The sequence below is a fragment of the Myotis lucifugus genome, unplaced genomic scaffold (assembly GCF_000147115.1).
Source record: "Myotis lucifugus unplaced genomic scaffold, Myoluc2.0 scaffold_288, whole genome shotgun sequence".
Lineage (NCBI taxonomy): Eukaryota > Metazoa > Chordata > Mammalia > Chiroptera > Vespertilionidae > Myotis > Myotis lucifugus.
The window spans coordinates 28,873-52,377 of record NW_005871336.1 but is presented as its reverse complement, the minus strand read 5'-3'; the positions used below and the strand labels follow the sequence as shown (position 1 = coordinate 52,377).

Below are 23,505 nucleotides of genomic sequence, written 5' to 3'. Positions count from 1 at the left end.
TGTGTTTCGTTCCCCATGTGCTCTGCAGCCACGCACGGGGGACGCAGGATACTGCCCCCGGGTAATCCCCCTAAAGGTCAGCCTTAAAGAGGAGACTTTCAGGAGGACTGCTCAGCGGGAGAAAAGGCCTGGCAGAACCAGCCCATGAAACAGAGCTGCCTTTGTACTCCCCGTCTGGAATGAAAAACAAAATATTTGTGAAATGCAGGACGTGGTGGGAGGGACGGGGAGGGACCTGGCACGGGACTGGGATGTCGGAGAGCACGGGAAAGCACGTTCCACACGGGCACCGTGTTCGCAGTCTCCACACCCGCCGAGCTGCGGTCGACACCCAAGCACGAGGTTCCCTTCCGAGGTAGCCGGGCAGAGCACAGGGAAGAGTGGGGACTCCCCGGGAACCGCGCCCCTGGCCCTGTCTGAGGGTGTGGCTGGTGGTCAGCATCCGGGTGACAGCTTTAAAGTGGGATCCATACACCACACTTCCAGGCAGCTCCAGTGGGAACTGCAAAAGGCCTGGCTCCTAAGGGTGTGTGGCCCCCTTGGCAAGGTCATTAAGGTTCCCCGCTTTAGGGCCCCCCACCACGTACTCCTCTAAAATCTCTCCTCCTCCCCAGCCACAGGAACTGCTGCAGGCAGGCCTAACCACAACCCTCTCACCTCGGGGCTGTTAGGTGTTCCCCTTCCCTGCAGGTGCTCCCACCTGTTACTGAGTTACCTCCTTACCCTGCCCGTCTCAGCTTCGTCACTGGTTTTCCCAGACACTTCCCGGGTGCCAGGTGAGATGGGGTGTCCCTCCCGTGGGACCCCATAGCACCCAGGTCGTGCCCCTCTCCCAGACCCCACTGCAGATGCCTGTCTGCTGATTCATCTCTCCACCGGGTCTCTCAGAGGGAGGACAGGGATTTCCTCCTTCATTGTTTCCTCTGGGCCACCAGGCCTGAGCACACAGTAGGTGCTCTATAAATGCCTGTTAAATGAATTAATGAATGAACATAGCTCATCCGTGGCTGTGGGGGTCAGGAAGTGCAGCCCTCAGGTCACCTGGAGCAGGGAGCATGACTGAGGCCCACCCACCCCCCTCAGGACTCCTCCGGCAGGCGCCTTCAGCTCCTGGACGACCCCAGGGCCTGGCCTAAACGACTGATCCTGGAGCCACACTGCAGTCCAAGGGTCTTCCTCCTCCTCCTTCCTTCTCTCCCTCCACAAATGCCAACCCCCCATCACGGCTCCCCTGCCTTTCTGCTCCCACCTCTTGGGCACCCAATCCTGTCTTGGTGGCTGCATCTCAGCTGCCCCAAGTAATGCACTGGCAGAGCCTGAGCCTTAACTACCACTCCCCACTCCATGGCCTGTCCCCAAAGCCAGGGTGGCTGGGCCACTTCTTCCTCAAGTCACCACCAGACCCGACATCCCCGCACTCTGCCATGAACGGCTCAACAGGGAAGTGGAGAAAGCGCAGGGGCCTGGCCTCCGTTTCCATCCCAGAGGGGTGCTGAGTGGTGGCAGGGACAGGGAACGAGGTGGGCACAGCAGCACCAGGCCATGCGCCAAGCACCCGGCAATGCCACCACTGTGCCCGGGAAACACACGGTGAACTTGGGCAGCAGGGGACCTCTCTCCCTCGCCCCTTCCCAGCATCGGACTGGCCAGTGTCCCCAACTCCAGGGAACTGGGAACAACACTGGTTTGGTTTCGAATGTTAGCGCCAGAGACCCTCCATGTTCCAAACCAAGACCATCTGCTCCCTGTCACCCGGCTTCCCACGGGCTGCTGGCCGCTGCCCAGGCCCTCAGAGAATTATGTGCTTGTGCGGCAAGGAGCGGGCTGTGCCAGGAGCAGAAGAGAAAAGGCCCGAAGACCCACGGCACAGCGATGGCGATGGGCGTGTGCAGGTGCGGCCACAGGCAGGCTCCTAGGAGCTCCAGGTTCCCCTTCCATTGGCCAAAATATACAAAACGGCCAAGAGGAAACATATAGCGTGCTGGTGGCCACCACCACACCGCCATGCAAGCGGGCCGCCCACCCTGCTCTCTGGGATGGCTGATGCTCTCCATGCCCCGCTGAGAGTCTCCTCTCCAGGGTCACCCCCTCCCACCAGGCTCCGCCCTCCCTGAAGCACCTTCTCTTAGCTCAGGTCAGTCAACAGCACCGGCTTCACGCTGGATCCCAAAAGAACTGGAGAAGCAAACAGCTCTCCCACTGACAAGGGGCGCCAGGCAGCAGGGGCCGAGATGGTCCTTTGGTCCCTCAGATTTCAGTCCCACGGGGCTCACTGATTCCCTGCCTCCATACCCTCATCCACGCCGCCTACCGCCCCAAATGAGGGGCCTTGATGACTGGAAAAAACTCAGGTGCCTGCAAACGATGCCTTTCCAAAGGTAACCTTAAGCTTTGCCATGCCTACAACATACAATTACATGCCTGTGACCTATTTCCATCCCTCCCCTTCTAGAAAACCTGAGGGCCTCTTAGCCCTAAGATGCTCCCTACATTTTTCTGGAGCCCTCTTACAACAACCTTAACAAAGGACGTGGTACTAACCATGTCAAAAGCCCAAAGTTCCTGGAACGGGGCCATACAGTACGTTCTGACTCAGAAGATCTCTACCCATTGCCTCCCACTCCAAACTGTCAGAAAACTAGTCTTCAAGTATCACTAGCAAAAGAATCTCGGGCTCGTATCTCTTCTTTTAATTCTCACTTTCTCATCGGTCCCTGAATTTTTTTTAAAAAACCATTCATTTGGCAACTGCAAACTAGCTGTGCCGCCGACGAATGAACGTGCAAGTCCGCACACAAAAATAAAAAGGCCTCCGTCACAGCCCAACTTGGATCAGCAAGATTCAGAGCTGCCAGGAAAAAAAATCCTTTTGATGTTCTGTGATTTTGCAGTCACTTACGTTTTATTAACGATTACGGAGCCTGTTAGCACCCACGGCGTCCCTTGCAGTTGCAGCCAAGTCCTGGCCCAGAGATGTGCCTGAAGGGCGGGCCCCGGCGGCCTGGCCACGCTCATCCCCACCACGTGGGAGCAAGGACCCTCCTAGCTCCGGTCCTTCATTAGGACTCTCCCCTGCAGGCGGAGCTCTCGGGAGGACCAGGGAAATAAGCGAGGCTGATCTGTGTGCAAAAGGGTTGGCTTAAAAAATGACTTTCAGATGACTCCGTGCCACTAACTTGGGTGGTGACAGCACTGGCATTTCACTTGGTGGGAGAAGTGGAAGTGGGGGCAGGCCCACCCGCAGCGGGAACCCAGAAAGGGGCCTTGTGGCGCTTGAATGTCATTGAATCCAAGATGCTGCCAACTGCAAGGCACGCCACCCTTTTATGTGTAAGTTGGAAAGAAAAAGTTCTACCAGTTAATCGGGGACACCATGTGTGTGTGTGTTTTTCAATCCTATCACTTATAAGAGGCAGCTCAAATTCAGAGATCTGAATGCGGAAAGATGCGTGTCTTAGAATGAAAGAAATGCTAGAGCCCTGAGCATCGTCTCATGAACTAGGAGGTCACGGTTCGATTCCCAGGCAGTAGGGGGTGTGCAGGAGGCAGTGAGCAATGATTCTCTTTCGTCATTGATGTTTCTATCTCTCGTCCCCTCTCCCTGAAATCAATAAAAACCTATTTTAAAAAAGAAAATAATTAATGCTGGAGACCTCAGCATGAGCCAGATGGTGAAGTGCTTGAGAGGCAGAGTGGAAAAAGGTCTCTGAGCGCAGGGAGTATCCTACCGTCGAATCTGATTTTTCAAGAAAACCCGATAATCCCGATTTTTATGTGCAAGTTTTAGAAACATTGGCAACTAAGTGGAGTTTTTAGGGTCTCTGTGCAGGACGCGCGGAACCTGGCGGCTGCACCATCTGGCTGGGTGTCCTCCTACTTCCTCCCAGGGGCTCCGGGCAGAGCTGCAAGCGTGGGTTCAGTCACAGCACCTCCCCCTTTTAAAGGCACAGGATTTTCACAGGCTGCCACGCACACCAACTCGCGTTCGGAGTACTTCCTTCACCACGAAGTGGCCAAACCAAGGCGCCAGGTGATAGAACTAAGGCTGCATAGTGCTGAGTTTTCTTTTCTAATATTTGTTTTCTCATACAAAGCACTGTTCCGAGGCTTTCAAACCACTCCTGCTCCACGGACACACCTGGTCTTGTTCCATGACCTCTGTGCTACACAGGGAAGTAAAATAAACGACGAGATACCCACAGTGGCTGCAGGGAGAACCCACACATTATGGGACTGAGTGCAAAGGCCTTATCCCGTGGGGGCTGCTGGTCACACCGGACTCTCTCCCTTCTCAACAGGGTCCGGTGGGGTTGGTTATTAGTGTCTGGGACCTGAGAATACACCTTAGAGCAGTGATGGCGAACCTATGACACGCGTGTCAGAGGTGACACGCGAACTCATTTTTTTGATTGATTTTTCTTTGTTAAATGGCATTTAAGTATATAAAATAAATATCAAAAATATAAGTCTTTGTTTTACTATGGTTGCAAATATCAAAAAATTTCTATATGTGACATGGCACCAGAGTTAAGTGAGGGTTTTTCAAAACGCTGACACGCCGAGCTCAAAAGGTTCGCCATCACTGCCTTATAGGGTCTGTGCATATATAACCAAATTAAGATGAGGTTCATATTGGATAAAGGTGCACCCTAATCCACGAACAGGTATCCTTTGAAGAAGAGGGCATTAGATCTGAGGCCCAGGGAGCAGGCCACACGATGGCGGAGGCAGAGGCTGGCCTGCATCTACCAGCCCAGGGAGCCAAGGAACGCCAGCACGGAAGAACCCTCCCCTGGAGCTACAGGGGGAGCCTGGTGCTGCCCACACCTGGACTTCAGACCTCAAGTTTCAGAACTGAGAGCACAGGTTGCTGCTGTAGGCCATGGACGTGTGGTGTTTTGTCATAGCAGCCTCAGGGAACTCATACCATACCATGAACGTTTCAGAACACGTTGTTTTTCTCAACGCAGTGTGAAATTGCTGGCATCTTCACACAGCTACCAGGGCCCTTTTTACTAAAGTGTGCACAAGGTCAAATTCCTGTTTGGTCAAGGGTAGCCTGACAATTCCTATGCAGCTCTCAGGTGACAGCCTGGGAATCTGTGCTGTGGTCCCAACATCTGGCCTACAAGTCTCTGCTCGCCGTGGGCACAGGCACAGGGCACATCGGGAGGGGAGAAGAGTCTCTGGAAGGCTGTTACCTCTACCAGTTCTAGAGCCAAAGCCTTAGAGGCTGCAGGAGCCCTTCCGGTTTCAGGCCAGAGCTGTGAAGGTGGGGACTGAAGAAGGCGGTTCAAGTGATGAAGGGAAATAGCACCATCGTGATCCCCATGGGTGCTTCACTGTGCGGGGCCCCAGCAGAGCTGGGAACAAGCCCTCAGCAGCCTCTCCGGCGGGTGGGGGACACCTGCAGGTTCCCTACTCAACGCAGTAGAGCTACTTCCTAGCTTCCCTCTCTGTGACCCGAAGGGCCTGCCTGGCTCATCGCAGGCCCTCAAACATCTGTTTCCTTCCCTTGTGCGCCAGCTTCCGTGTCTGCCTGGCTCCCTAGAGCTCTAAGCCAAAGAGAATTTCGTAACAGCTCATGACTGTGTGTTGAAGACTCAAGTGAAAAGAAGATACTGACCCAGCACTGGAAGATGTTTCTATGGTGTAGGCTCTCAAAGAGAGAGCAGGAAGAGGAGAGGGGGTGGAGGGCATGGGAAAGTGTGGGTCTGGGGAGGTGGGCAGGGGTGGGCTGGAACGGTAACGGCTAGCGTGGCACAGGCTAGGCATGTCACGGCAGACTTGGTTCGAGGACATATCACTCGCATTGACTAAGGGAAGAATGTCAGTTAGCACTTACCAAATGCGTAACCTGCTCGAGGCACCCAGCTCTGAGCTTCAGATACATGACTCATTTAGGATTTAGAACAATGCCCTGTGGTCAGCAGAGCAGATCTTCACCCTGTCTGCACCAGGAAATAGTGCCTGTTGTTAAAGGTCAGCTAATTCCTAACTGGCTTATGGCCTGCACTACTGCCTAATTAATGTTTTAAATATCACATGTGGAGCAGGTACTGCTATTATCTCCATCTTACGGAGGGGGCAATAGGTGTAGAGTAAGGTCAAATGGTTCCAGGGCCCAGAGGCCATAACTAGAGACTGAGGGTTGGGGGCTGGGGGGAGAAACCAGCACTTCTGGCCCCCATGCCCCTGTGCTTAACCACAGCATTTATGGTCTCACATTTGAGATGGAAGAATTTAAGTGAAGTAGGAGGTATGCCCGGTATTACCTGAGATATTTACAAACAAATACAGATTTTCTGTTGAGAAATCAGCTGACAGTTGCATGGGCACTCCCTTGTAGGGAGCTTTTCTCCTGCTGCTTTTAAGATTCTCTCTTTGTCTTTAACCCTTGGCATTTTAATTATGATGTGTCTTCATGTGGGCCTCTTTGGGTTCTTCCTGTTTGGGACTCTCTGCACTTCCTGGACTTGTAAGTCTATTTCTTTCACCAGGTAGGGGAAGTTTTCTGTCATTATTTCTTCAAATAAGTTTTCAATATCTTGCTCTCTCTCTTCTCCTTCTGTCACCCCCATAATGCGAATGTTGGTACTCCTGAAGTTGTCCTGAAGGCTCCTTATACTATCTTCATATTTTTTAACTCTTTTTTCTTTTTGCTCTTCTGATTGGGTGATTTTTGCTTCCTCATATTCCAAATCATTGATTTGATGCTCAGAATCCTCAACTCTACTGTTGAATCCCAGTAAATTATTCTTTATTTCAGTTAGTGTATGCTTTATTTCTGACTAGTCCTTTTTTAAGTCTTTTATGTTCTCACTAATATTCTTGAAATTCTCACTAAGATCCTTGAAAGTCTCACTAAGTCCTTTGAAGCTCTGACAGCTGATTTTTCAACAGAAACTTTGCAGACCATAAGGGAGTGGCAAAAAATATTAAAAGTGATGAATAGCAAAAACCTACAACCAAGATTATTCTATCCAGCAAAATTATCATTTAGAATTGAAGGTCAGATAAAGAGCTTCAGACAAGAAAAAGCTAAAGGAGTTCATCACCACCAAACCAGTATTACATGAAATGTTGAAGTGTATTCTTTAAGAAGAGGAAGAAGATGACAATAATGATTTAAAATATAAACAATAAAATGGCAATAAATACACATCAATCAACAATCAAACCTCAAAATAAACAAATAAGGAATATGGTGAACAAAATAAACTGATGAATAAAATAGAACCAAAAGCCATAGAAGCATGGAACAGACTGATGAATCTCAGAGGGAAGGAAGAGATTAACTAAAGAATTTATATGCATATATGCATTACCTATGGACACAGACAATAGGGTGGTGAAGGCCTTGGGTAGGGAAGGAACCGGGTGGATGGGGACAATGGGGGAAAGAAAGGGGGACATCTGTAATATTCTCAACAAAAAGATTAAAAAACAAACAAACAAATACATAAACAAAATGACTAAGTTAGAAAGGAGGCAACATGAACACACAGATCTTGGATTTCTTCTGCACAGTGAGTGTTGTGAAAGAAGGTGAGTTTCTGCTCTGAAATGTTCAGTGGACATGAGCAGAGCAAGGACAATGGGCCAGGGACAGAAGGTCACCAGGACAGAAAGCCCCAGGTACCTAGCAACTGGCAAAACTGGGAAAATAAATCTCACCCTCAGGGTGACCTTTCCTCCCCTAGCATATCGCTAGTCATGTGGTTTAGACCCTCTTAGAGAAGGAACAAGGGGGACGGAGAATAGCCTCATATGACTCCCATACAAGCCCTTGCACAATCACTCCCTTAAGCATTAAGCCTTCAGGACAATGAGGTTCTTCTGATCAGCATCAAATAATCTTAGGAACAAAGCCTCGGGTCTGTAGACTACAGAGACAGTCAAACTTGAGATAACATCTAGGCTTCAGTTGTGTTTCAGCTCCAGGCCCAGAAAAGTAGCAAAGCCAGAGGAACCTACATCAAGGCTACCATCAGGACCAGACACAATGACCGCAGAGCCAACCAATGAGTAAGACCATGGCTCTGAAATGGCACACCTGGAGAGTTGATGAATACTCTATCATGATCCTCCCCTGGGACCTCCCCTAAAATCCCTGCCCTTAAAAGCCTTAGGACTGAGGATTCAGCTGGGAACACAGCCTCCCCACCCCCCTCCTTCCCCTAGGCACATTTTCCTTCTCTCTCTCAGCCCTCCCAACTTTGGCCTCTGTATCTTGTCTCCTGAGCCCATTTCTTTTACGGCACACTTCTACCTCTGTGACTTTCTAAATAAACTTTTGCTTGTATTTGAGTCTTGGCTCTGAATTTCTTAGCTAGAACTCAAGTACCGAGGCTGCTGAAACCGAGGTCCAATCACCAGTAACATTCTGGTGCCGTTTCGCCACCAACAGACCTAGTGCTAAAGCGCAATGATATTCTCTAGACTCTGTAAGGGCACGTTTTGCTTTCTGAAGCTCAACTCCAGAAGGCTTTTGAAATTCAGCACTGAACAATGGCTTGCCAGAACCAAGACCTGGAGGAGAGGGGACACCTGGATCACGTGACAAGGCCGTGTGTCCAGCAGAAATGGAGAACAGGACTCTTCCACAGGGGCCAGGAGGGATGGGGGGGCGGAGCGCAGGCAGGAGGCTGAAGGAATGCCCCTATCTACTGGGCTGAGCCAGCCCACTGAAGCCCAAATGGCTTTCATTGTCCCTGGCAAGTATATTAGTTTCCCAGGGCGGCCAAAACAAAGTACCATAAACTGAGTTGCTTTAAGCAACAGAAATGTATTCTCTCAAATTTCTGGAGGCCAGAGTCTGCAATCGAGGGGTAAGTGGGGCCGCGCCTTCTCTGAGGCTCTGGGGAGAATCTCTCCCTACCTCTTTGTAGCTGCTGGTGGCAGCTGTCCATTCCTGGCGTTCCAAGGCTTGCAGCTGCATCAGTCCAATCTCTACCTCTACTGTCACATGGCTTTCTTCCCTCATATTCTCACTGTCCTCTCATGAGGACACCCGTCATATCGAATTAAGGACCCTCATGACTCCAGTATGACCTGATCTTAACTAATTACATTCACAATAACCATATTTCCAAATAAGGTCACATGCCCAAGTTCTTGGGGTTAGGACTTTGATTATCTTTCTTTTGGGGGGGGGGGCGGTGAGAGGGGAGGGGAAGAACAGAATTCAACCCGTAACAGTAAGATTCTTACTTTCAAATTGTTAAAGAATGGGAGCAGGATGTCTGTGAATGTCCCCTGTTCCACAGCTGTGGGCCAGCTGTCACTCACTGAGCAATCATTTTTAAGAAGGAAGCGAGGTGGGTGGATGGCTGGATTAGTTTGCGAGGGCTGTCATGACAAAGTACCACAACTGGGCGGCTTCGTCCATAGAAATGTGTTGTCTCACAGCTCCGGAGGCCAGAAGTACGAAGTTGAGTTGTCGGCGGGGCTGGTTCCCCCTGCGGACTGGGAGGATCTGTTCTGGCTTCTCTCCTTGGCTTGTCGAGGGCCATCTTCTCTCTGTGTCCCTTCAGATCGTCTTCCCTCTGTATGTACCCCTGCATCCACATACCCCGTTTTTATAGGGACATAGGCATGTGGAAGTAGGGCCCAGCCCAATGGCCTCACTTTAACTTGATTAACTCTACAGAGACCCTACTTCCAAATAAGATCACGTTTTGAGCTGCTGGAAGTTAGGACTTTAACATTATGAATGGGGAGTGGGGGGAGGTTTGATGGGGGGGTGAAGAGGATGACAATGCAACCCATAACAATGGTGTGGTGACACTTCTGCTATATAGGCAGCTAAAGGGGAGGACTCAACGCCACTGTGGCTGCATCTGCCAGTTCCCTGGCCGGCTCCCTTCCCAGGCCACAGCCCGTCACCAGCCCCTCCTCTGAGCAGAGACAGCGCAGTCTAAGAGAAGACAAGGCAAGCCATATCCAACCTGTAGAAACGTCCTGGTTTCCTGCAGCATTTAGCATGTGACCCAGGGTGTTTGGTGACATCGCTGAATTGCTGTTAAAGTTTGGTAAGAATAACCACTCAGAGTCCAGTTTTCCCCCCTCATCTCTCTGTGGCACCAGGTTTAAAAGAAGACATTATATGTGGCACCACCTAGAGGCAGAAGGTGAGAAAGATGATGAAAAGGAAAGAGGACGCCCCACTCTCCCACCTCTTCGCTTCCTTATTTTTATTGTTGACACTATCACACATGTTCCCATCCCCCTGTGCAAGCTCATGTGGCTCAGCTTCCTCCTCATACGGACTTGTGACAACTGAGTCAATATCGCGTAACGTGCAGCCCAGGGGAGCTCAAGTAAGGCCACATCATGACAGTGTTTTCATGAAGTGTCCACCCAGCCCCCGCCCCCCTTGCCTCTGTCCATCACCACACGTTGATCGTGTGGCTAATCCCTTCACCTTATATATTTCTCGGTGATCATTAGTCCAAACCCGCCCATGGATTTCTGTATCACACCAGAGCCCTTAAAAGCCATGCTCAAGAAACGGTTGGGAACAGTAAAAGCAAATACAATTTAAATTCCATTTTTGACCTATTTTCAATGTCTCTGAACTTGGAAATGTATTACACTTTATTACTGGACAAAATCCTTGCATTTATCCCCATTTCCTCTTACCTCCCTCCATCCCCCACCCCGACCCCACACAAACATAAAGGGCCTGTGTCTTTAAAAGTCTGCACGTGCCTGCTCAAAGATACAGACCGATATTATTTCTCCAAGAGAAGAATGAGCCGCGGATCTCACACCTCCTCGCCCCCATTTGGTCAGGGCACAGAGGTGGCAGCGAGGATGCCACAGGAAGCTGGAAGCTGGAAGCGGACGTTAGGGCCTGGATTCCAGGTCACACGTGGGCCCTGGAGGTGGGGATCGCTGCTTGATTATTACAGCAAGTGGTAGCAATGAAGCGCAGTCTCTTCTTTCAGGGACTCGCAGGACCAATAGCCATCTTAGAAATCATTTCCATGGGAAACCATCATCAAGGTTTCTACATTTTAAAAAAGCGGATCAGTGGTGACAACAGTAGGGTCTCAGTCAGCAGAGTGGCACCGCTCCACGTGCAGAGAAGGACGGAAGGACCCCACTGTGGCCTCTGGTGGAGGAAGGCTATGGGGACTCGGGCTCTTGGGCCAACAGGCAAGCTGTGCAAGCTCATGGGGCTCAGCTTCCTCCTCGTAAGGACCTGTGACAACTGAGTCAATATCGCGTAACGTGCAGCCCAGGGGAGCTCAAGTAAGGCCACATCACGACAGTGTTTTCATGAAGTGTCCATGTTTTTCTAAAACATTTCTCTATTCCTTTTACTGCCAAAAACAGTTATTTAGATAAAACGATTATGCAGGGCATGCCACTAACCAAGAACAGAAATACACTCAAAACTCTCCCAAAACGAGCCTCTTCTCTCAGAACTCTAAGAAGGGGAGGTTCTTCAGATTCATGAGGCGGAAAATGTAGTGACTCAACCCAGATGGAAATGTATTCTAGTCCATTAACAGATATTTCACAAAGTCAGAAACATAACTAGTAAACAGAGGTATTGGGAAAACATTCAATTTCTTTAGATAATAAAAAAAATTAAACTTAAACTATAGAACTGTTTTCAACTATCAAATGAACCATAAACATATTTTTTTAAGATATTAGCGAATGCTGCCAAGACTGAAAGACAGCCAGAGTTCTCAGCCGGTGCCAGGGAAGAGCACGCCGGTGCCAGCCCTCAGCAGAGCATGTGGGCGGTCCGGGATCCAGAGCCAGGAAAAGCCTCTGTCCCTCAACCCCATCATTTCATTTCTGAGAACCTAGACTAAGAGAATTTCTCAAAGCTAGAGAAGTCACGTCCACCCTCAGGACATGAACACCGTCTCTAACAGTGAAAAACTAAAACAAGACAAACGCTGAAATAAGGAGCAAATAAACTACATGACACCCAAGGGAACGGACTATTTAAGCATTACAAACGATACAGAAAAAATCATCGTATCATCATGTGTACCCCTGATGGGTACAGCTGATGACAACTTCTAAGATGCTGGTGGAGTTCTGTTAGAGGACCCACTCTGTGTGACCCTGTTGTCTTTATCCTCCCCATCCCCGCAATTTCACCAATAGATGATTTTATTCCCTTTATGATAAGGTTTCTCCCTGTCTCATGACAATCTTTCCTCTGCTGAGCTCACTGCCTCATAGCCCACCGTGACATCCTGCTCTGCGCCCTCCTCTCACCCTTTGAAAAGGGCAAGGACTCTTGTTTGAGTGTATTGTCTTCTAAAGGCCAAAGCTATTTCATTGGGCACTTGAGGCAATCACCTCTCCCCGGAGAGACTACCGGCCGCCTTCACGCTCCTCCCTGTGAGTACCAAGTTGCTCCAAAGGATCAGAGAAAGGGCTTTGTAACTTCTGAGCAAGACATGGAAGGAAGTGGCACGAATTGTAAGTGGGCCAGTTGGTAGCCTGGAGACCTCAGCTCCGCCCCTCCTGGCTCTGTCCTCTGCGTATGTAAAACTTCCTCCTGTTGGCCCTAAACCTTTTGATCAGCAGAAGTAAAAAAAGCAAGAGACTTAAACCCCTGACAATAGCGGATGGTTAGCTTGCAGTGCATCTACTTGATGGAATAATAGGCAAGCTCACAAAACAACAATTACGAATGCCAACTATGCTAATGTGGCCAAGGGCCTCCAATGTGAAGAAGAAGAATGGTTACTCAATCGTGCGTTCCCATGACGACGACCGGATAAAACGGTTTGTGCGGACTGACCAGTAACAGTTGTTGCCTACCAGGCACTATGCCGCCGTGTGGTTAACATGCATTCAAACTCCCCAACAATGCCTTTAGAAGCCTTGTTCTCATTTTGGAGAGGAGGGAACTGAAGCACCAGGAATTCTCATTTGATCCTCCCAATGGCTACGATTTAGAACATTCTGGTAACTTTCCTAAGACCACAGAGCAGGGAGGAGAGGGGTGGGAGAAGGGGCTGGGATTTGGACACTATCTTTCTCCGGTGCCCACACTGTCGACTGACTCCCGGACTGTAAGGCAGTATGTCAGAAATTTAAAATGCAAGCATTTGTTTTTTAAAAGGACTTCTTTTCCTTCCCTCTATTGTCTAAACTAACTTTCTAGTGTTCTTCTGTTTCTTTTAAAGATCAAAAAAAGGGGGAGGGCAACAGAGGAAAGGGCTTTTTTTTAAACGCATGTGTTTGTGTGTATGGTTTTTAAAATTATGTTTTGATCAAAAGACTAAATAAATGTCAATCAAGTCTCCACTTGGGGGTTAAGGGTAGGAAATGAGGAAAAAAGGATGGAGAACCGCCAAGACGAGCCTGTTCCAAACCAAACCGAACAGCGCCAGGCAGCTGCCCGCACCATCATTTTTTTTCTATCATCTCTTTCCACCGCCCCATCCAGTCTGCGCATGGATCCTGCAATCACGGCCCTGGGCTGACGGAGGACAGAGAATGTCACAGCAGAAGCTGGTATCACAGAGCGCTACTGACAAAGCTGCGAATAAAACAGATCTCAACCCCCAGCCCTGCATTCTTCCACAAACTCATCCTGTGCCGAACTTCCCCTCAGCCAGGGACAGTCTGCATGTCCTGGAGGTTCAAATACACACCACGCCCTAAAGTGGCCAGAGCCCACATCCGTGCAGCCTTAATAATGCTCCGAGCTGGACAGATCGTGGCGTTCACACATGCTATGTCATGTGAACTCAAATGACGAACGTTACATTTCTAGCAATGTCAAAGCCACGCTAGAAACTAGAGAGGCTGAGAGACACAATACTTGTTTAAGGAACTGCAAAAATAAAAATGCAGTACGTACAGTGGTCTATTCAGGAAAAACCATATGCAACAAACAAAATGAAATCCTCCCCACAAAAAAACATACTGCCGATCCAGCCCCCAAAAGGACTGCAGAGCAGGGGCCGGCAGCCAGAATACTGGACCGTCATCCGGGTGAGGGGCATCTCGGAGCGGGCAGCTTGCCCTCGGAAACACATCATGTGGGGGGGGGTGGTTGCTGACCGGCTCCAGAATCGGACTCCACACCCAGTGCTCCTTCCCGTGGGTCAATGGCCTCGGCCTCAAACCCCGGTACCAGCGATGTTTGAAGTCCCCTGATCAGCCCCTCCTCAGCCATTTCCTCAGCTGGCTTCCAGAGAGACAGCAGCCTCAGAGCCACACACAGTCCTCCTGACAGAGGCCCGCTGCCCGAAGCCCAGGAAAGAGCCAAGAACCACTGTCCAGCGGTGTGGATGCCAGGCAGCCACCCCCTGGACAACCTGGAGGCCGGCACTCCGGGGGTTGCTTCCCACCTGGCAGGGTGCCCTGACCCCGCTCACCGGGCAGCGTCACACTGTGCGGAGGAAGAGGAATACACACTCTGGGGCAGGGAGTGTGATCCCTGGACACCCAGTGCCCCTCCATGCACATCCCAGTTCTCTCCTTTCTCATAGATGTGCCCCTGCCACTAACCTGAATCTCATACCTATTTCAGGGGCACTACACGGGGAGGGTCAGATACCCTCGGTCCTGGTGGTGCCCAGTTGAAGGATGATGCCCACGCCTTCTCGGCCGAGGAAAGGGCACATGGAAGCAAATGACTATCTAGTCCAGTGATGGCGAACCTATGACATGAACCTATGACACACGTGTCAGAGGTGACACATGAACTCATTTTTTTGGTTGATTTTTCTTTGTTAAATGGCATTTAAATATATAAAATAAATAACAAAAATATAAGTCTTTGTTTTACTATGGTTGCAAACATCAAAAAATTTCTATATGTGACACGGCACCAGAGTTAAGTTAGGGTTTTTCAAAATGCTGACACGCCGAGCTCAAAAGGTTCGCCATCACTGATCTAGTCAGTACCAGCTCCGTGCTGAACACTTGGCGCATTGCCTCTTACTTAATTGTCAAGAACACTCCACAAGGTACAAGACGTGTGAGAGGTTATCAGCCTGGGCCTGGGGTCAGGAAGCCTGGGTGCAAATCCAGGTCCGCTGCTTGCTGGTGGGTGGATCCTGAGGCTCCATAACCTATAGGTCTCAGATTCCTCGTGTGTAAAGCGAAGGCCACGACAGTCCCCCAGGATGGGGGTTAGGAGAGCGTGCCTAGCCCTGTGGCTCCTTCACCACCAAGGCCCCTGCTTCTACACTGAGATGGGTGGAGAGGACGGGACTGCTGGCCAGAGGCCCACGCCTGCCCACCCCGGGCAGCAAAAAGGCCTATGGGACCTCACCAGATCGGGACCTCCTCCCTCTACCCCAGGATCCCCCCACCCCATCCCCACAGGGCCGGGTACTCACGACACTCCTGCTCGTCGCTCTTGTCGAAGCAGTCGGGCAGCCCGTCGCACTGCCAGGCGCCCGGGATGCACCGCCCGTTGCTGCACATGAAGTTGCCCGGAATGTTGCACTCGTTGGTGAAGTTGTTCCCGGGGAGCAGCTGGCTCTCTGTCGGAGAGAGGGGACAGGGCCATCAGACGGCATGGCAAAGGCGGCAAGGACCTGAGCCCACCCCAACCGAAGGGGGCTCCTGTCTGGTGTGGGCTGGATAGGTGAGACCTCTCTGGGTCTCAGTTTCCTCATCTGTGAAATGGACGGATAAAGTCCCCTGCCCCACCCCTGGGGATTCTGAGAGGACTAAATGGAGAAAAACTGAGAAGTGGGGGGGGGGGGGGGCAGGTGTCTGACGCATGTTAGGTGCTCACTGACTTATCTTCTTTTCCCATCAGAAAGGCTGGCTGTGAAATACACACATTCTTTCCTGGCCACCAGCAGTGACCAAAGCTGAAGGTTCCCGGACAGGAGTGAGCACTGGACCCCCAAAGCCTCCAACAGCAGGAACTGCCGGCCCCTGCCAGGTCTCAGACTCTGGGACCTCTACAATCGCAGAATCCTTGAACTTGGGCCAAGTCAACAGGGATATTGGCAGATAATTTCACTTTAGAACATGGGAGCCCCAGCCCACAAAATCGACCTGCCTGAGGTCAACGAGGAGAAAAAGCCAAACTGAAAATTACACGAAGGCCTCTAACCCCCAAGGTCACTGAACTGCTGGCCACGCGTTCCTGGAGGTTTAGAGCCAAGCCCCGAGGTTTAGGTGCAACTCCACTGAACAGAGTCACAGAGTGCCACGGCCCTCACCCCAAAGCGCTCCCCCTTAAGCTAGAAAGCAAGCAGGGCATGGGGGGTGGGGGGTGGGGGGTGCTGCACTCATCCACCAATGGACTCGGGATGGGTGATTTTTTTCAAGGGAACTAGAATGGAACCCATCTGATGGGCCTGAGCCAGCGTGATCCATGGCTGGGAGAGAAGGAGCCATCTAAAAGTAGCACAGTCTTAAGGGAAAAGGGGAAAAGAAGACCCAGGGCTCCCTCCTGAGTCATCAACGAGCATTTATTGAACATGTCTGACCAGACACTTGTGCTAGGTCCTAAAGGTGCAGAGAGATGAAGCCTAGGGCTGGAAGGGCACATGGGGATACTAACGATCTTATTGCCAAGGACTCTGAGGGGTGCCCACACCTGCCTGAGGGTAACGGAGGGCCCATGGGCCTCTTTCACACGCTTTGCCAAAGAGAAGCCTCGCATTCCAGACCCGTGACATCACATCTTTCATGCCCCTATTCTTGACAAGCGCTAGTATCTTTACTTGGAGAGCCTTTCGACCTGAGGGGTCCCCTAGCACCCCCCTACGCACCTGTCAGCACACAACGTGTGCTGCTCTCCCTCTGAGTGTCCCCTGACTTCTCCAAGCAGAAACGAGCTCTTATTCTTCTGGGTGACCATGGTCCTACTGGGCTGATACTAAACACGTCTGACAACCGGAACAAGTGGGCAACAACCCATTGGAATGACGCAGCCACCGGTGAGCAGAGCCACATCAGCCCCGGGACCGTGGGTACTTCCACAGACCGCTGCCCCGTGCGGGTGAATTAAAAACGGACAGGTATGTCTCTCCACTAAACAGGAGCGTTCAGAGCTCACTGGAGAATTCCAGAAGAGCAGCTGCAGCGAGGGGCCTCCCTCTGCCCCGACTACCCACACCCGAACCCTAACAACCCTCCACATCCCCTCCTCGCTCCGTCATCCCCTATGACGGCCAAGCACCAAGTCCCGCACGCTGGTCTCCCTGGCCACAGCCATGACTCCAGCCCAGGACGCCCCATCTCTCACCGGAGTTACTGCCACAATCTCCTGCAACTCGGCCTCCCTGCCACCCCTCCGGCTCCTCTCTGTGGCCAGAGGGACCTTTCTAAAGAGCAAGTCAATCATGACCCTTCCTTACTTTAAAAAGCCACTGAATGGTTCCCCACTGTTCTTAAGATAAAGTCAAAATCCCAGGCTCTAAGAAAGGTTGGAGGAGAGAGGCGGCATTGCAGTGGCTGCTGACAGATGCAGAGATGGAAGCTAAGGGCCCCTCAGGCCGAGAGACAGACAGCAAAGACACAGTGCGGAGAGCTCTGAAGGGAATGGAGCAAAAAAACGAGCAGTGATTGTGGGAACTGCAAACAGATTGTGCCACTATGGCCCCTCTTCCACCAGCAAGTCAGACATCGCTCATCATGGCGCTCTGTCCACTGAGCCCACACTCACTATCAGATCCCTCTCGAGACAGGATTCCTCGAAAACCACCCCCGACCCCGAGAAGAACATGAAACCAGTTTCCTGTCTCCAGGCAAGGGCTCCAGGTGGCGGAGGGGGACCCACAGGAGAGGAGCCTAGAAGGACAGCCAGGTGCTGGGTCCCGGCCAGACATGGAAGATACAACCCAGAAAACCCCACACGTTCCGGCTGTTTCCCAACCACTGCTCAAGCCCCGCCAGCAGGTAGGGAATTCTTCAGGGCTCTGACTGTAACTGTCATGCTGTTTTGTTAGAAATACCTCCACTTGCTTTTGCAACACTAGCTCCTCCGAGGCGAGCTGCCTGAGAAGTCGCTGCAATGGTGAAATCTTGTTCTGATAAACAAGTTTCCGGAGGCAGAAAATTGGCCAGATTAGATTCCAAAGTGCTTGCTCTGAGAGTCAACAGGCTGGCAGCACACGGACTTGACAAATGAAAGGGTGTGATGCAGGGACGTAAATACCACATCTGTCAAACGCAGTTGGCCCTGCCAGCCACAGGGCTCAGGGCTCATGCACAGGTGGCCCTGTAGCCACAGAGCTCAGGGCTCATGCACAGGTGGCCCTGCAGCTACAGGGCTCAGGGCTCATGCACAGGTGGCCCTGCAGCTACAGGACTCTGGGCTCAGGATTCATGCACAGGTGGCCCTGCAGCTACAGGGCTCTGGGCTCAGGATTCATGCACAGGTGGCCCTGCAGCCACAGGGCTCATGCACAGGTGGCACTGCAATCACAGAGCTGAGGGCTCATACACTGTTGGCCCTGCCAGCCACAGGGCTCTGGGCTCAAGCCCAGGTGTCCCTGCAGCCACAGGGCCCTGCAATCACAGAGCTGAGGGCTCATGCACAGTTGGCCCTGCCAGCCACAGGGCTCTGGGCTCAAGCCCAGGTGTCCCTGCAGCCACAGGGCTCAGGGCTCCTGCACAGGTGGCCCTCCAGCAAGGGCTCAGAGCTCTGCAGGCTGACCAGGGATCCCCAGGACCTGGCGACTGACAACATAGAGGACCATGCTTCGAGGGCTTCTGAGTACCTCTATTATGCATGCAGGGGGCACAGATCCTTGCACTTTAGGGAAATGACAATATCATCAAAATCAAAAGCATCAGGAGAAACCAAGACAATGAGAGGTTAAATCCCATTGATTTTGTCCTCAAAAATCTTCCTCAAACCCACCCAGTGTGCCTCACCCAGATGGTACCAGCCAATCCAAGCTGCCAGTAGTTCCCAACACAGGGCAATTTTGCCCCCCAGGGGACAGAGGGCAGAATCTGGAGACTCTGGGGTTCTGGCGTCTAGTGGGTTGAGTCCAGGATCGCTGCCGCCCATCTACAATGCACGGGCAGCCCCTCGCAGCAAAGAATCGCCAGCCCAGAATGCCGATGAGGCCGGGCTGAGAAACCCCAGCTTACACCCACCTCCCAGCGTTCACTTCTCAGGGCCCCAGTCCCTTCTCCTCGCAGCAGAGGGAGATTTTAACCTGCTGCTGATGGCTTCTCGGTGCCCTCACAATACATCTGGAGCTCCTGCCACGGTTGACAAGGCCCCGTGGGATCCAGCCCGGCCTCCCTCTGAACCTCATTCCCAACCACTTCCTGGAACACAAATGTCCTTCCTGCAGGGAGGCCTCCGCCCATGCTGCTCTCGGACCTCGGTTCTCCCCCCCCTCCCCCCCCTCCTGCTTTCCCTGGTGTTCGGGGCTGAATTGCTTCCTCCCCAAATCCATATGTTGAAGCCCTGACCCCCAGTCCCTCGGAATGTAACTCAATTCAGAGACACGGCCTTTAAAGAGGTGGTTAAGGTAAAATGAGGCCGTGAGGGCGGGCCCTCACCCAATCTGACCGGCGTCTTTCTACAAAGAGGAGATTAAGACACACGACCTTGGGGAATGACCATGTGAGGACGCAGGGAGAAGACGGCCAGCTGCAAGCCGAGGACACAGGCCTCCAAGGAACCCAACTCTGCCCACTTTGATCTCAGACTTCTGCCTTCCAGGACGGGGAGAAGGTACATTTCTAGCATGTAAACCAGGGGTGGGGAACCTTTTTTCTGCCCAGGGCCACTTGGATATTGATAACATCATTCACAGGCCATACACAATTATCAACTTAAAATGAGCCTGCTATATTTGGTCAAACATTTAATGAACTCACCCCTAATGCCTTGGCAGGGCCAGACCAAATGATTTTGTGGGCCTTACACAGCCCTCGGGGCCGGATGTTCCCCACCCCTGAATGGTAAACCACCCACTCTGGGGTACTTTGTTATGGCAGCCCTGGCAAACTAATACATTTGACTAATGTCACTCAGTCTTTCGACAACAGACTTATGTCACTCATTCTGAGATTGTGCTGACCCAATGGAAAGCTGGTCCCCACTTTCCAGTTGGGTATTGTCCCCCGTTTTCCTTTATCTCAGCCTGCGCTGACTGATGTGTCTGTACCATCTCCCCACGGAATGGCACACCCAGGAAGGCATGGGCCACCGCCTTGTTCAGCTAAACATCCTTCACATCTAGTGCTCGGTGGATCCTCAACGAATATGTGTGGCCGCTCCAAGAAGAAAACCAAGCATAGTTACTGACTCACCCCCACCCCCAGACTCCTCCTTGGAACGTTCTAGCCTCATCCCTCATCCCTCCCGAAGGTGAGTGGGATCTGTACACGTATAGTTAAAAATAAGGCACATGAGGTGTCTGGATCTGTGCGAGTAAATTACCACCCTGCCTGCTTTAAAAGAGGTGAGAAATCTTTTCACCCGGACAGCAGGACTTTCTAGTGGCTGAAATATTTATCCCATCTCAGCGTCTGGGGACACATTCAGAATCCAAAAAGACAAGCATTAGCACGAAGCAGGCTAGCGGGGGTTTCTCCTCCTCCCTTCCCTTTTTTTCATTAAGCTGAAAAATGAAAAAGAGTTGCCCATGTTCACTGCAGCACATCACTTACTTAAAATAACTACACCTTCTCTCCAAGAATGACAAAAAAAAAAGTCCCCAGCCTTCCCCCACTGGGCAGAGGCAAACAGCCCACTGCAGCAGCGTCTTCCAAAATTTCTGGCACCCACCAATTTATACCCAATGATGAGGGGGCCAACCTGGGGCAACTGTGAATACTCAGACAGCTGCTGTGTTCCGCCCACTCTCCTGGAACGGGCGGTTAGCAACGTCGACTTTCCCAGCTGAGAAATGGGAATTCCCCGGGAGCAGCTGCAGTCCGCCCCGTTCTCTGCTCTCCCCTGCTCATCAGCCGCCCCTCGGGGCCACCCCCTGTCATGACGCCCTAGAGAACTGACATCTGCAAACCTTCCACGGGCCCCGAGTTCAGATTTCTGCCCAGTCGCCTCTGTTTTGATCCTCTGCTTCCTGACAATCCGGTCTGCAGGCTCCACGAACAACAAAGCAAGACACACAAACATATGCGCCAACACACATACAGCCTAGCATTCCATTTAGCAGATCTCAAAAAATCTCTTCCCTAAAACCTCCGGAGAATGAACACACCTCTTCCCACTGCCTGGTGCCAACAAACACAGTGTCAGGAGGCCACTGAAAACAGCCATCTGTGTTCTCCTTGACTCACTTCTCCGCACACAACACACACGCCCCGCGCACGGGCACAGGGAAAGCACCCAGGGGGCTGGTCGGCAACCGTGTGTTTGCAAACATCCCTGGGAAACCCCCGAAGGTCCCTTCAACTCCAGACGGCTCCGCATGGTGGCATCCGTGTCGGACGGAGGGAGAGACATCTGTCCCCAGCATATCCCAGAGCCATTTGGTTCTCATCAAACAGACTGCTTCCTGCCGGCGTCCTGCTATGCGGAGCGCTCGCCGCCACCAAGAAGGGAGCAGTCACGTGTGCATGTCTGAGCCTGAAGTGAGGATGTGCTTCTGGCTCCAAGTACCTGAGCAGAGCCAGGACTCCAGCTCTGTCTAGACTGCGCACTGCCCTGCCTGTGAGCTCCTTCCAGCAGCCCCAGCCTCCCCTCACCCATCTGCTCAAGGAGGAGACTGGTGAGAAGGTATAACATGGCTCGTGGGTTCAGCCCAGGACTGGTGACCCTGGGCACTGACAGATTTCATCTTGACACCGACCGTGAAGGACGGTCGCGTGTAATGGTACTGCAGGGACATGTATGGGTGTGTGGGTCACCTGGACAGTGAGTGGGCCCAGCTGTCCGCCCAGCATCTGCACTTCACACAGCTCTCTTCTTTGCTTCTCCCATGCGGTGATCAAATGATAAATGCTCACAAAATGATAAATGCTCTGTTTCCTTCTGAAAACGAGTCAGCAAAGGAAGCCAATGGCTAGTATTAATGAGAAAAGCACAGAGAAAGTGAAAAGGTCTGAAAAGGACAGTTCTTTACCAGGAAAAAGCTCCATAAATTATCTCTGTCCTGTATTTACAGCCTCATTACGGGCCCGAAGCTGTTACTCGCATTGTTTAGTTATGCTTCGTCGCGTTTCACGAGGAAAATTATGTCGGAGCAGCATTAACGCTGTGGGGATCTGCAGGGCCATGGTCCGCGGCTCAGGGGCTGGAGAGCCACTGGGGAGGATGCTGAGCCTCAAAGAGGAGCACTGAGCCCCGCCCACCCTTCTGCTCCCTTCTCACAGCCTTTGAGAAACCAATCATTATGGACTTTCCACTAGGGAAGATCTAACATCTGCTGAAGCTCTTAACACATGGCAGGAGTTTAACATCAATTCTCTTCATATTCCCACAGCTGCGCTATGAACTAGGCACCATTGTGCAGACGAGGAAACAGCCTGAAGAAGTAAGAGGACACACCGAAGACATGACATAGGTACTCATATAGAGAGAGAAAACAATATTGCACAACATTTTTAGTGATGAAATTCAAAATATAATCATTGAAGACAATTTCCTGTAATACAGGTCTACTAAGGAAAAGAATGAAATCCTTTGTAAGGGGGGACGGGACAGGTAACATTTCACTTGATGGAAGTCCAAGTTAGTGCTCCCTATCATCAAACTCTATTGTAAAGTTTGCCTTTTTGTTAACCATTTAAAAGTGTTTAAAGTATTCTTAGCTTGGGGCCACAGGCCATAGTTTTCCGACTCCTGGGCTAGAAGAGAGCAGGTCTATCTGAAATAACAAGGTGCTGATCCAAAGGCACTTCCTCTCTGTCCTACCACACCCACCACACTCTGAAACGATGCTGGGGGCTCAGTGGCTGTTCCCCCAGCACGGAGACAGGGACCTTGGCCGTTCCGTTCACCGCTGTGTCCTCAACAACCAGCAACTGCCAGGCCCCCAGCACACACACAGTGAATGCTTGCTGACTGAATGAGGTGGGAACAGAACCTGATCGCTCCTGAGAGTGTGGCCCTCCAGCACGACACTCCCAAGTTCTGTGAATGGATCTAAACGCTGCCTGAATCCATTTCCACAATGAATGGGGCAGTGGGCCTGGGTCTGCAGAGCACTCCTGAGCTCCTGGAAGGGAAGAACAGAAGAGAAGAAGTCTGGATGAACGTTTCTGAGTTCTCTTCTTCCCACACACCCTGTCCTCACCAGGGCCAGCTGCACGTCAGGCCCGGGTAGGAGCCTGGAGCAGAAGCTGTCCCCCGCGTGTTCTCTCTTCAGCTTCACTCAGCAGCAGCAGCAGCAGCAGGAAGTGAGAATCAGGCCGTGGGGCTAGCTGACGAGGACAACCTTATGATGAATTTCATCAGGCTTGCAGATAAGCCAGGCTCAAGAGAGAGCCAATCAGCCCTGCACTTCAGCGCCTCTCAGAGACAGCCACCGGGTCAAGAAGTAAGACTCTGCTCCCACCCAAGTTCAGCCCAGCCCCGTCTGCCCAGGGACGGCTGCCACAATTCTCACA

General features: G+C 51.6%; 1 protein-coding gene across 1 annotated transcript in view; it reads right to left on the bottom strand.

Moving 5' to 3' along the window:
* The window catches only part of LDLRAD3 (low density lipoprotein receptor class A domain containing 3), a 124,860-nt gene extending 103,033 nt beyond the window's left edge, over window positions 1-21,827 (bottom strand). Inside the window, exons 1-2 of the mRNA XM_006099892.3 lie at window positions 21,805-21,827; window positions 15,339-15,485 (exon numbers count right to left, since the gene is read on the bottom strand). Of these exons, the coding sequence (XP_006099954.2) occupies window positions 15,339-15,426 (88 nt within the window). The 5' untranslated portion in view covers window positions 15,427-15,485; window positions 21,805-21,827. The remainder of the gene's footprint in view (window positions 1-15,338; window positions 15,486-21,804) is intronic.
* Between the last annotated feature and the right edge of the window lie 1,678 nt (window positions 21,828-23,505).